Below are 14,092 nucleotides of genomic sequence, written 5' to 3' on the forward strand. Positions count from 1 at the left end.
ACAAACTCTGCCCATCTCGTGGCTCTAAAATTACCACGCAAAATATCCATCATCTCCAATGAAGAATGAAATTTTTGTATTATATATTCACGTAGACCAACCATATTTCAAGGCCCTTTAAGATGCACTTTTTTTTAAAATCAAAATATGCACTAAAATCAGCCTATATCTAATGAGCCGGGGGTTTATGCATAAAACTATGACAAATAAGTGCAAGGTGATTTGCCTGAAAATACATACTATTTAGTAATTTTTCCTGCAACAGGCATATATAATTGTAGCTTTGATTACAAAATTTGGTAATATCACTGTTTTGAGTCAACAGTAGGCAACACTGTTTCAATATTGCATTGGATGCACTTACCGAAAAAATTCCCATATTAATTGTGGATGTATACAATAGAGCGTGTTTAGTTTCATCTCACATGTGGTGCTGCCATGAAACAATAAATGTTTGGCTAGTGAGGATATCATCCCTCTCCTAATACATACATACATAGTATCTCTCCTGATAAACTCTGAGTTCACAAAGATTTAACCTTAAGTAGTAAGAGAGTGTAGTCACGGCATAGAAAATGGTTGCTTTAAAAATAAATTTTAATAATTTAAAAATAATAACAGAAAACATGCATCACATAAAAAGTTAAAACAATAATAACCTCTCATGGGATCTTAAGAGAGAAGATTGTCACATTGTATTGAATTTAAACTTGAATAAGTGGATTGAGATTCAGAAAATGGAAACAAGGCATTTTGGCCCAGTGATGACGAATTCATGGGATTCTACAATGAATAAATGTCGAAATATGTGCAGCTGCTTATTTTTTAATGTAACAATTTAATTTTCTTTGTATTTAGAGTTAACATCAAAACACTTTCATCCTTTCCAGCCTCATCCAAGTATTTCTTGTAAATTCTAACCAGAAAAGTCTAGGTGTAACTTATGGGCCAGGAAATAAAGTAACTTTCTAATAATGGAATGATAACCTAGATGAATTAATATAAATATTGGCATGTGCATGTGTATTGGTGTGTTCATTGTTGTGTACACTGGTGTGTGTGTATGTTAGGGTGTATTGGCATGCGTACTTTGGTGCGCCTGTTTTGTGGGTATGTCTGTATTTGTGTATATGTATTTGTATACATTGGTGTGTGTGGGACGAGGGGGGGGATTACAAGGGAATCTCAAGGATGAACTATGAGAAGCATATGATGGAAAATTTTGGTGCAAGAAACTAAAAGATTATGAAGAGATTGGCAGGGGACAGAATAGTTTAAGAGAATTACAACAAACCAATCCTTGGATTGAAAATCCATGATGATAATTCAATATAATTATATCTGATAAAATATAAAGTAAGAAAATTTTACTACCTAAAATTCTGTTACCCAAATTGGCTACATAACAAATGTTATACTAACTTTTCCTTCTTGAGAAGAAGCAATATGCTGGTGAGTGCTTCAGCATGCGCAGCAAACCTCAATCGCGGCAAGAGAGGCAGCACATATTCCAAAGGGATTGAGTGTGCCGCAACAAGTTGCCACAAACAGAACTGCTCAAATGTTTCCCACGTAAGAGATGCAGACAAGGCAGCAAGAAAGGAGTCAGATCTGAACATTACGAGTCTTCCCTGAAGAATGTGGCACACAAGATCTTGAAGCTGGCGAGCATCCACAGCGGATACCACAAGTTGAAGAAGCTCAGCTTGGCCAAGGGCTACACTTGGAAACTGACTATACACCTCAGGCACTAACCAGCAAAAAAGGGACATATCATCTTCTTGACACAACTGAAAAGAAAATAATGAGAGAGAATGTATTCGATGGTTTCTGGCTCAACTTTGTGGAAGTTCATGGAATGATGAACAAACACAATGTATGTTTCCACTGTTTTCATCTGGGTATTACTAGTTTCAACACTTAGGCGTCATCATCGGGTACCCAAATAAAGAACAGTGGAAAAATACATTATGTTCTTCATTCCATGAGAGAGAAATTGTTTAGTTCTTTAAAAAGACATTTAGGAACCACCAAAATAGTCCCCATCCAAATACAATCATAATGATATGGCTGAAATTATTTTCATTGTTATTATTATTCTGTGGTGTGCCACTTAAGGTAGGTTTTGGATGGATACAGACTAAATAACACGACATTTCTTTAAAAAAAGTTTGACCTAACAGGATACAACCTTTTCTCACACAGCAATTAAACCTTCTTCAATTCCGCATACATTCAAGATCTCTTCAACCATCTAACATTCCTATTCTTTTCCCATTCTCATCTTGCCAGCCCCTAAGTCTTCCCACTTTCATTCCATCATTATTCAATCCCAAAATATTCTATCGCAACTCAAAATGCGCCACATGCACATTTCACGCCCCTTTTGGAGTTCTGCCAGCAACTCTCTCTCCTACTCCACCATGCCTGGTACTTTTTTGTTTGATTTCATATTTTAGATGACGATAAGTGAAATTTCACATTAATCTCATGAAAATTTGATGGTTCCAAAGGAAAAATGAGTTCATAATATATGCTAGAAAATTATGGCAACCTAAATGGTACTTGCCACAATGAATCACTTTCCAGTTCCCCATACTTGCTAATTCCATTCATGCTGCCAAAAACACCCATATTTCTCCTCCTCTGTTCAATTTGCCTGAATAATATTCGCTCCTAATTCCTTTGACATCCAACATGCCATTTAAATCAATATCCTCTAACAGGCTAGTGTAAATTCTGTCATGTAACCACTTTACCTAATACTTTCAGTTTTCATGAACTAGCTTTCTTTAGTTCTCCACATGTAACACTTAATTATTTGTCATCCTTTTCTTTTATGTAAACTAATCCACCTGCTCTGATTTAAGCATTTATCCCTTAATATTTGCCTCAACCTCCCTGCTTCGGGCAGATCTTATTATTTCATTTCCTTAAAATTAATTGTCATCCCATTTATCACACAATTCTGCATTTTTCATTCAATAATAACTGTGATTCATTGTCTGTTTGGCCAATTAATGATGCTGATAAATCATGCAAACCTAACTGATTTAATTATCCTCCAGCCAACATCTTTTTCACACTCGAGCACCTCCCATTCTACACTTCACATTCCCTCTATCAAAGAATCACACGAAAATTGTACAAGCATGTAACTGTGGATAAACAAGTTCATTTAGCAGCTAAATTAAAAAAAAGAGGACAAAGATTACTTCACTGAGAGGAAATGGCTATTTTACAAAAGAACCCTTTTGAAGAGAAGAATGGACAGGATCATTACCAACTTACATTCATACCTACTGTAATAGTTTAAAATAAAATTATCCTTTTAAGAATATTTGAGTTTTAAAGTATTGAAATCCCTGTGGTTGACAAATGGTAACTGAAATTTTTTAATTTCTCTGGTGCAAAAATGTATTTGTTAGGCATATACTTCACTTTAAAAATTACTCTTAAGAGAATTAATTGAAATTAGCCATAATTTTTACCTTTAGATCACTGACTAAACAGCTCTCTAAATCCTTATCCAATGCTTGGCAAAAATCCTTATATACAGATGCCTTCCCATCATTGAGTTTACTGTAAAGAGAAAAGTTTATATCAAAATAAGCACTCTTCAGGAAACAGTATTTAACATGGATACAAAAAAATGATAAATTTGAATAGACATACATTCTTGATTAAAGTTTTTCAAACTTTGGGCGGTGTCTAAAATTAAATAATGACACAATTTGATAAAGTCACCAGATGGGTAACATCATACAACAATATTGCAATATATGGCTATGAAAATGAAAGATTCCCTTAAAATAAAACAATATAAACAAATATGAAAGGAAAATCCTAACACCTCCATTAATATTAAGTGAATTTATCATCTTTAGGACTTCCCATATGCTTTAAATGTGGCGAGGTGAAAGACAACATTCTACTCAAAATTGCTGTATCCCACACATGGCTGATCAAGTAGTCTACCAAAAATATAACGTCCAAATCTTACATTAGACAGATAGGAAGAGATATTTAAGAGCCACCTCTATGAACACTAAAGAGCTCTCCAGAACAAGCAAATTGGCCTCTTAAAATTGGTAGAATATACCTGGTCAGAGCCACAGCATTAGATAAACTTGGGAGGCAACTAAGGTGATCTCAAAGGAGTCACATTACTAACCCAGCTTATTTATGGGGCCAGCAATATTTCAAAAAACAGCCAACTCTCGATTATCCATGTGCAGATTATTTATTTTTTGGGTCGTCTGAGCCAAAGTTGTTAAGTTCCCGGAAAGGAACAGAAAAAAATGATTTACCTCAGTGAATGTTTTTTATTTTTCAATATAGTTTTCCTGTACACAAGTGCACTTGGTCCAGCGATGTTCAAATGTCTTGATCACATCTTGAAAATTAGATTCCATCAGGCCTGCAAAATACCCATCTACTTAGGCTGTTAGTTCTTTGTCTGAAGAGAATCTCCATCCACCAAGGAAAATTTAGATCTTTGGGAAGAGATGGTAATCTGATTGAGTCAAATCAGGTGAATAAGGTAGGTGTGGAAACAATTCATATATTCACGTATTTTTGCCACGGCAACGAGATGTGCGCAGGTGTTCATTATCTTGATGAAGGATGACTGTATTCCTTGCCAAACCTGACCTTTTTTGTGTAGCTTTTGCTGTAGTTGATCCAGGAAGTTTGTGTAGTATCGTCCAGTAATTGCTTGACCAGTGTTAAGATAGTCTATCAGCAGAATGCCTTCGGTATCCAATAAAACTAAAGCCATAACCTTTCCAGCCAATTGTAATGCCTTTGCTTTCTTTGGTGGTGGTGAATCAACAGGTTTCCACCGCTTTGACTGATGTTTTGTTTCTGTGGTACAGTAGTGGATCCAAGTTTCATCTGTGGTCACAAACTGTTGCAGAAAATCTTGTTGGTTGCTCTTAAAACGGGTCAATATTGCTTGGAAATTTCCATTGTTAAGTGTTTGTGATCCTGCATCTAGAGTCGCGGCACCCATCTAAAAGATAATTTCATCATATCCAATTCCACTATTAAAATGTGACATACCCGTCAGATGACATCACTACAGCTTCAGTGATTTCTCGCCATTTCAGTCTGTGATCTTCCATAACCATTTTATGCACTTTGCAATAATTTCTGGGGTAGTGGCAAATTTTCGCTGACCACTACACAGGTCATTATCTAAGCTCACCTGACCAAACTTGCTTGTCCACTTAGCAACAGTTGAATATGGAGCAGAGTCCCCTACAGTATACCGAAAGTTGACATGAATATCCTTTGCTTTCATTACTTTCTTTATGAAGCATTTAATTAATGCTCGAATCTCAATTTTTTCCATCTTAACAAATCACTACGTGGGAACAACAACATAAGAGGCGTCCACACCTCAGATCTCTTCCCAGAGCACTGATGTATTACGTGTTTACTCATAAGGATTACCTATTACCACGCAGGAAAACGGTTGTGCTAGCGCTGACATCTGATGATGATTCCGCGAACTTTTATAACTACCCTCGTACTTTGAAATTTCAATATACTTTATTAAAAACACAAGTTTGAAATAATAACTTCATATGATCAAAAGTTTTCAAAAGTATTTAATGTTTTTATTTAAACATTTTTGTATTTTCTCATTATTGTTTCCATCGCATTCACTAGCCCTGAGAATTCCATATTCTCCTGCATGGTGAGCAAATACACTAGTTTTCCTATGCAACAAATAAGTCATTAACTATCTGGTCTACATTATTTTAATCGGTATCATATCACAAATATGAATCTGTGTCTCTGATCCTTTGTTAATATTCATCCTTCCCCAGTCATTTGATTTTTCCTGGCTATATCATTGGTTTAGCTTTCTGAGGAAAATACGTTCTGCTATTCACTTGGTAAACAGTTCTGTGTTCTTGTACAACTATAATGCCACCCTGGTCAAAATGGCCAAAAAAATCTCCTTTCCATAGCAAAAAAACTCATAAGTATACACACAGAATTAAAAAGGAGAATTTATGTATACATTCATGTCACAACCATATTTTGGTACCCATATTTTTTGATTATCCATCCTTAATCATGCATCTATTAAAATGGATAACCCAGAGTTAACTGTATTCTTAAAATGACATCAGGAAGGATGGTTATCAGCTCCACAACAGGCGGAAAAGAATTTTTTTTTAGAATCAGCTCATTAAAAGTGCAGCATCGTCATCTGCATAAGGCCAAAATCAACACACATTACTACTTTGACTTGAGGACAGAATTAGGAATGATGACAAAACTGTGGTCAGTACAGAAACAACAAATGCAGAGAAACCTGAGATAGTGCAGCCTTCTCAAGGTACAGGCTGTATAAGTCTCTGCAACAAGCATGAAGTTAATTCAGAGCCAATTTTCCTCAGTCATTAGCAAATGCTTGAAAATCTTCACAGTCACTATCATACTACCTCTCATCCTATTGACACTAATTTTTATCCATAACTCCAGTTTGTTTATATACTTGAATTATACATGTTGAATATGTCTGCATCCTAGCCCTGATATCAATTAAATTGTCATGTCATTAACCTAATATATGATTCTAGGGACAATTTAGCACATTAATTTAAATAGACCTCCATTTCATGTTTAAAAATACACAGAACAAACTGAAAAGATGGTTTTAGGAATATTTAGGCACAGAGCAACTTCGCTCAATCGCAACATATGCCCTGATATCTTTGATGGGCTATGTTCTAACCAAAGCAATGTGATTTAAGATGAAATTCCAGGCAAGATTAATGATAATCAGCCTTGTCACAAAACTCTATATGCTTAATTTTCATCCTGTTAAGCATAATGTGACAGCCCATTTAGATCTCCACAGTTGGAAGTGCCTTATTTCTAAGCATTTTTCATCTCTAAATGAATGTGCTTATGTCCATAATGCAACATAGAATGCAGGCTTTTGCATTATTCTGTTGAGGTAGCTCCATGTTTGGCTAATTATGAGACATTTTATCAATTATCTTTTCTCTCACGATGACAACAAGCATCCGTAAGAGCAAAGTAAAGATGCTTGACGTAACACAAGAGAAACATTGAGCTCAAAAGCACCACATAAGGCCACCTTGGAAGCCACAACAGAATGACACTTATGAACATAAAATACAGCACAATACAGACCAGAAATTCTACACATAGGAACACCAAAATAATAAAATAATTTTCAAAATACATATGTTGCCCATAGTGTAAGATAAAGATGTTGTAAATACAATTTCACAAGATAATTTGAGGTTAATGTAATGAAGTGTAATTAAATATATATATCAACTAAAAATCAATTTATCATTATATATTGAGCTAATAAAGTTCTAATTGAAATTTAAACATGTAAAAAACAAAATTTCTGAATAGCAATAGAGCAAACTACAAATTAACTTTTAAGCACTAGTTTCCATACCAAGCTTTTAGGAAATACAGGAGAAGGTACCCAACACGAGGCTCATTACTGTACATTTCTGCTAAAACTAATAAAATAGGCCGCCTGTTAGGATCATCCTCTGGAATTTGCAACAAGTTCCTCAACATTACAAATAGTGGTCTTCCAATGCTGTCTTCAATACTCCTGTAATTCAGAAAACATACACATGTAAATAATAATTTAAAAATTATTTGCTTTCACTTATACCCGTGAATTAACCACATTTTTCCACAATAATCAAAATTCCTTTTCTAGCTTTCTAATATACAAATGTAGAGGCATTTATAATAATTCTGAATTTAACTTTCTGCAATATATTCATTAGTTTTTCCTAATTTCCTCAATCAAATACTTTTTCAAAATCCAAAAAACCAGACACACATCCAGATTGTATTCTATGTCCCTTTCTATTGGTGATCTCATTACTGCAATAGCTTCACGTGTGCCTCTTCCCTCCCTGAGCCCAAACTGATCATCCCCTAAGTAATCATTTGCCCTTCTCTCCATCCTCTTGTCAATAATACCGAAAACCACTTAAGCTGAGTATGAAATCAAGCTTATTGCTCTGTATTCCTAACATATTGCTGCATTTATCCTTTTTGGTATAAGAACCAAAACTGAGGTAAGTCTTCTACCTCCTAGGCCTTGTTTGATTTCAATTCCCTTTCTATCTCGGTAGTGAATATGCCTGGGCCTAAGCTATTCTTATTTGCATATTACTCTCTCTCAATTTCTAGCCTACAGTCATATATACAATTTTCAAAATGCTCTGCATATCAGGGTAGTTGGTAGATTTTTTTTATAGAATCTTAACTCTTGCTGACATTTGAAACAAAAATGTCACCCTCTTTCCTTGTTTTCTCCTAGGTGTTTGGAAATTGATTACATACTCTTTGTGGATCATGTAACATTGCTTTGAATGCCACTGATATATCTATAGTTGGTCCTTGTACAATAGGCTTGGCTTTTGATAGGGCTTGAAAGTGCAATGGTCTATGAATTGACTTCACAACTAAAAGTAATATTGTTCTCACCTGATTTGGAACCCCATTGACATTCCTGATTCCCACATGAAATTCTGTTTCCCATTTCACTTTGACATTTTGGAGATATTAAGTAATTCCCAACTTTTTCTAGAATTTCTGATTTTTCCCTGAGTTTCAGAGTGTGATGAAACTCTTTTAAGTTTCCCAGACATGGACACTCAATCACAGTTTCCCTTCATCAGTTAAAAAAATACCTACGGCTACCATAGAAGCCTTCACAACAATAATATGTAAGGCATATATAGAACCTTAGCACACATAGGAAGAGTTTCTAATTTATTGTGACAGCTACAAGTAAAGTTACCGTAAACAATCCAATTTTTAAATGCAGGTGTGTCAATTTTTCACAGTACAGTGCCTGCTCCAACTTTCTCATCTAAGAATTCATTGTTATTTACCCAACAATATAATAACCAATATAATTATTAGTGATTTGAAAAGAAGCATCAACATGAATTAAAAAAAACCTCCAGGACAAACTATAATGCATGTCAAATTAAGAGTTTCAGAAATTATGGATGAGGGGACAGCCCCCACGTGATCACCTAGATGACTCGAGTTTGCCATAAAAAAATCCAAAATATCTATTACATTTTTGTTAACTTTTTAGAGAAAATTAAAGTTAAAGAACACTTCAAAAAAACTGTATACAACATTTGATAAGCACACTTAATAAATGCAATAAAACATATAACATTTTTAAATGCTTTTCTAAATATCACAGCAAAAATCATATTGTGTCATCTGGCCTACTCTTCCCTTAATCTTAAATATATAAGAATCTGAAGATTAATTTGTGCGTTTGCTTGAAGAGACATCACCAAAAGATGATATGGTGTATGGGCTACTAATGTTTAGTGTTTATAAGATAAAAATACACAAAGTAACAAAAGCTAGATTTAATTTAGATATACCTACTTTTCTGGAAATTTTTAAGGCAATAAGCACATTAAGCACATTTTACTCGAATTAAGATTTCAATTCATTCACTTCGATGAGGGATGAAAATTAAACAGACATTCTTTCCCTACCAATTATCTCATTTACAAATGTATTATCATGATTTAAACAGACAGCTTAGCAGACGCTTCATAAACTGTAAACAGCTATTTCAAAATTCAATAGCATTGGATTATTTCTTTTAAAGTTAGCTTTTAAAATACATCAGTTCATTTTTTTGAATTCAGGGTCCAAATATTCCTGGCAAAATCAAATCGCATCTGTCCAAAGCATCTGCAAAATAGCATACCCACAGATGGCACTGCAATGAAGAAACTGCCCACGTACATAAAGGCCCATTAATATGAATTAAACCCAGTTACAACTGTATGGATAAATTGGTTGGGCAAAGGTGTGCATAGCCTCATGGTTTAATATGTGGAATGAAAAATTGACAAATAATGATAGAAATACCTTCACTGAGCTTATGATTTTATCTTAGCTTATGAAAAATAAGGATGCAAAAAACAAATAGGAAAAATAATCTTTTTTAAATAGAACTATTATTGATTGGAACCAGCTGCCTGGAGGTTTTTTTGAGCCCTTTCCATCCAATTTTAGAAGTTTTAAGTATAAATGTAAAGCAGCCACTGGGTAATAAACTTGTAGTTATTAAAATATTGTTTGTATGTGATGTGGACGGCATTTTGTATGTGATGTGGAAGTGTCATTGTATGTTTGAATATTTTGTCTCTTATCTGTTTTTCTAGTGCGTGTATGTATGTAATTTTCATTGTAAGAGTTATCTTTGACCAAACGACCATTGCCACCAGGAAAATCACCTAATTGCAACGTAATTCTAAAATAAAAATAAATAAAATAAATTTTTTTCTTCCTTTCTAGTAGTCCTTACAAACAGGAGATTCCTTCTTAAGAAAATTTGCACTTTCGTACTATACCTTTCACAGGAATAATTATTCATGAAACTTTAAATCCATTAAATTAAAATGATAAATTACCTAATACTCTGGTGAAGAACTGAGAAACCTTGGATTAGTGTACAAAATTAATACCTACACATCATGTGAATATAATATGTTTTCTTTCTTTTACACAATATATAAGAAATATACAAAATAAATTGATTCTTACTCATCATTTACTTCAGGTGGAAAGACCTTTCCTTCAAGTTGTTCCTTCAACACTGAGCATAAGGCTTGTCCCAAAGCTGATGCTACATCACTATCAATTTCATCTTGAATTATCAGTTGAACCAGCTTCTCCATTGCTTGACATCTGAAAAGTGGAAACCAATGTCATTAACTAAATACTGGTTTGATAGGCAAGGACAGAGATCTTACAAAATTTTTTTAAAAGGATAAACTCATTTTTATGGAGAATAATTTTCTCTCAAAATATGAGTGTTAACTTACTGCCATTAAGCAGACAGAAAAAAGCATAGAAAATATGATAAAATAAAAAACTTTAAGTGGGAAAAACAGCTTTTAATAACCATACATACATATGAAGTTTTAAAAAAATTCTGAAAAAACAAAATTGTGATGGCAACTCGAATTACATGCCTGTAGGAAAAGAGTTCAGCTAATGCTATCAATATAACATATAGTGTAAGCCATAAATAAATAAAATATATTTTTCTTGGCTTGGTGATACAAGCAGTTTCTGGGAATAGCAAATGCTTTCTATATACATCATTAGTAGGTAGTATGAAGTAAGATAGAAGTACCTAATAACCCCATCTCATAAACATCAATACTCTGCAATATTTAGTAGAATTTCAATAGTGATTGATATTACTTGTTATAGTGAGACCTAGTTACCATTTACAATACTTTTCTAATTATTTATGAATTAGGTTATTCCTATACCTTTCAGGATAGCTTAGCAATAGCAATGGGCACTCAGTGCAACAGACATAGGTATATATTTAGAATAAAACATAAGATTATAATTGGAACAAAAAATATCAAATCTCTTTTGTTCAAAGATTTGGATAAACATTCGGTGAGGAATGAAATTTACAATTGCATTATATATGCTTGTGGTTAATCTTTTTAAAAAAAAAGAGCCCTTATGGGGATTGTGTACATAAGCTAGGCGAGGTTGACTTAAAAGTGGACTAGTTATTGAAGTATCTAGGGGTGATTATTTTAAATTAATCAGCAAGACAATCCTTTAACCAGGCAAAAAATACACTGAGATGAAGTTACTGAATAAAATATATTGAATTTGCAGAATAGGCAATAAAAATTGAGAATTTTTGTTAATCTTCACAATACAGAAAGATTTCAGATTTCATAAACATAAGGATACTTCATTCTCCCGAACAGGACAGCAACAACTTAAAGATACTCACACCTGACTTGTTCCCTTAACGTATATAATATTCCTCATCCCATTTCAATGTTGTTTAAAACTACTTGTCATACACCAGTGAATAGTTTATGGGGAGCCAGGACACGTGGATTTATTTATTTATTGACTTGATTGGGTGAAATTGAGACCTATAGTCCCTTCTTCCATCTGACCCTTAGACATTACATTGAAGACAATTACATACAACCAAGCCCTAGATGAAGGAAAATCCACCTGGGCAGGGATCAAATCTCAGGGTTGATGGGGGAGGATGTTACCCCGCCGCCACCGGGGACCACAAATGGGTAATGAAGACACAAACATAATATATGTGTCAGGAACTTCATATATGTGATTGATATCAAGGGGAGTAATATTCTCCATTGAAAAGATATGGCCCAATCTTTGCATTTACCAACCTGGTAGTTATACATTTTCGATTATCTGAATATTGAATCAAATTAGGTGTAACTAATTTAACAAGTCGTAAATCATTGGCAAATTGGCAATTGTTCCAAAATTACCAGGAAGAAGAGAAATGCAATGGGCACACAATTTCTGTGCAAGAAACAGCTTTTAATCACCGATCTCCATTGCAAAATATCATGAAAAAGGCTTGAAACTTCAAGCAAGTATTACATAGATACTTACATTCATACAACATATGATGCAAAATTCTATTCACTTACTTCACTTCATTGTCTTTCTCAAAAAGTAACTCTTCCACAGCAGCTCTCAATTCTCCATCCAGAAGCTGGTTGATTTCACTTTCTTCCTGCTTCACATCAAGATTTGAAGACTTTTCTTTCAACCTCACTTTGGCTGTAAAGAAATAAAAAAATGGTTAAACATCACACACAGCAGCTGGTAAATTTTCAATTATATATTTGCAAGTTTATTCAGTTTTACACCATATTTGATTACCCTTTTATTCATAGAAGTTTAACCCCTACCTATTTTTCTAAAAAATTTCCGAGAATGACTTCCTGATAAGTAATACATTTTAGTACACCAACTTTTTAAATTAAAAAGCTTTTAAATACAACCTAAAAAAAAGTTAAATAGTAAAAAAAATTGCAATAACATTATCATCAACATATATACCAATAGAGTAAGTAAGCACATAACGTGCTATAAATATTAACTTTATCCACTCAAATAAAGTGCATATCTCCAAAATCATTTTTTTGCACAAATATGTTGTCATCGAGCAAAATCATTACTTCACCCAAACATACTCATTAGGTTATGGAGAGAAAAACACTTATCACTTTGCATTATGTCACCCACAAAACTTCTGATTGACTTCTGTTATATAAACTGATATAAAATATGTACATATAAGTCCCTTGGCATTGTATCCATAGTAAAATGTTTTTCCCAATCTTACTTGATTCAGTTCTCTCTTATCCTTCCATAAGATGAGTTGATAAATTGAATTGATAAAATTTATGCTACATAAGATACTGTAATCATTAAGTCAACTCAACCATGTTTGGTATATTGCAGTTCAGGAGATAACGGAATGCTGATGACTTTTAGATACAAGAAGACCTATCCCATTACAGAAGAAAAGAAAATATACCCTAATCTCTCTTTAATCATGCTAAGTATAACCAATATGGCTATCCCTCATTCCAAAGTTTGAGGTTCCATGTTTTCTTATTTCATATGAATATTATCATTGCCAAATAAAAGATATTCAGCTCTATGGCCTCGTAAATTAACAAAATAAAAAGAAAACTCCTATAGCCGTAATAAGTTAGCACAACTCATCCCACAATAGACAAAATTTTTGTCGTGTTAGTTTGTGGGAAAAGAAATTCCACGGCAGTGACCAACCATAACCTCTCAACCAGACACCCTTCTGAAGAAGTTTGCTGGAATGTTACTTCCTCGCCAGTGACCAACTACAGACCCAAACACTCAAACCCAGTTGGAATCATTGACAGGGTTAAAGGGACTCTGTTAAGGATTTTTTGAGTTCATTTTTCAATAAGTGAACTGAAGGAAAAAATATTTGCAACAGAGGGTTGTAACTTAAAGGTTTTAGTTTGCTGAGGAGGATTGCACTGTAGCCGAAATATGCATTTCCGATGCACTCTCTCGTCTTTCCCGGTTTTTTGCTAACTTTGCTCAATTTGAGTAATATACTCTCTGATTCTGGTCTGAATATATTAAGTTTACAGTTGGCAAGTTATATTGGTTTCAGTGAACAGTTATGCTATTTCCATTTCTTTTCCTAAGCCCC

The 14,092-nt window shown here is 33.8% G+C and overlaps 1 protein-coding gene across 1 annotated transcript in view; it reads right to left on the reverse strand.

Annotated features, from left to right (window-relative positions):
* IntS3 (integrator complex subunit 3) overlaps nt 1–14,092 on the reverse strand; it is a 35,299-nt gene that overhangs the window by 11,246 nt on the left and 9,961 nt on the right. The window contains exons 10-14 of the mRNA XM_071594048.1: nt 12,531–12,663; nt 10,618–10,761; nt 7,460–7,624; nt 3,492–3,582; nt 1,423–1,790 (exon numbers count right to left, since the gene is read on the reverse strand). Coding sequence (XP_071450149.1) covers nt 1,423–1,790; nt 3,492–3,582; nt 7,460–7,624; nt 10,618–10,761; nt 12,531–12,663 — 901 coding nt within the window. The remainder of the gene's footprint in view (nt 1–1,422; nt 1,791–3,491; nt 3,583–7,459; nt 7,625–10,617; nt 10,762–12,530; nt 12,664–14,092) is intronic.

This window comes from Hetaerina americana, unplaced genomic scaffold, assembly GCF_022747635.1.
Source record: "Hetaerina americana unplaced genomic scaffold, ioHetAmer1.1.p SCAF_6, whole genome shotgun sequence".
In the NCBI taxonomy this organism is placed as follows: Eukaryota; Metazoa; Arthropoda; class Insecta; order Odonata; family Calopterygidae; genus Hetaerina; species Hetaerina americana.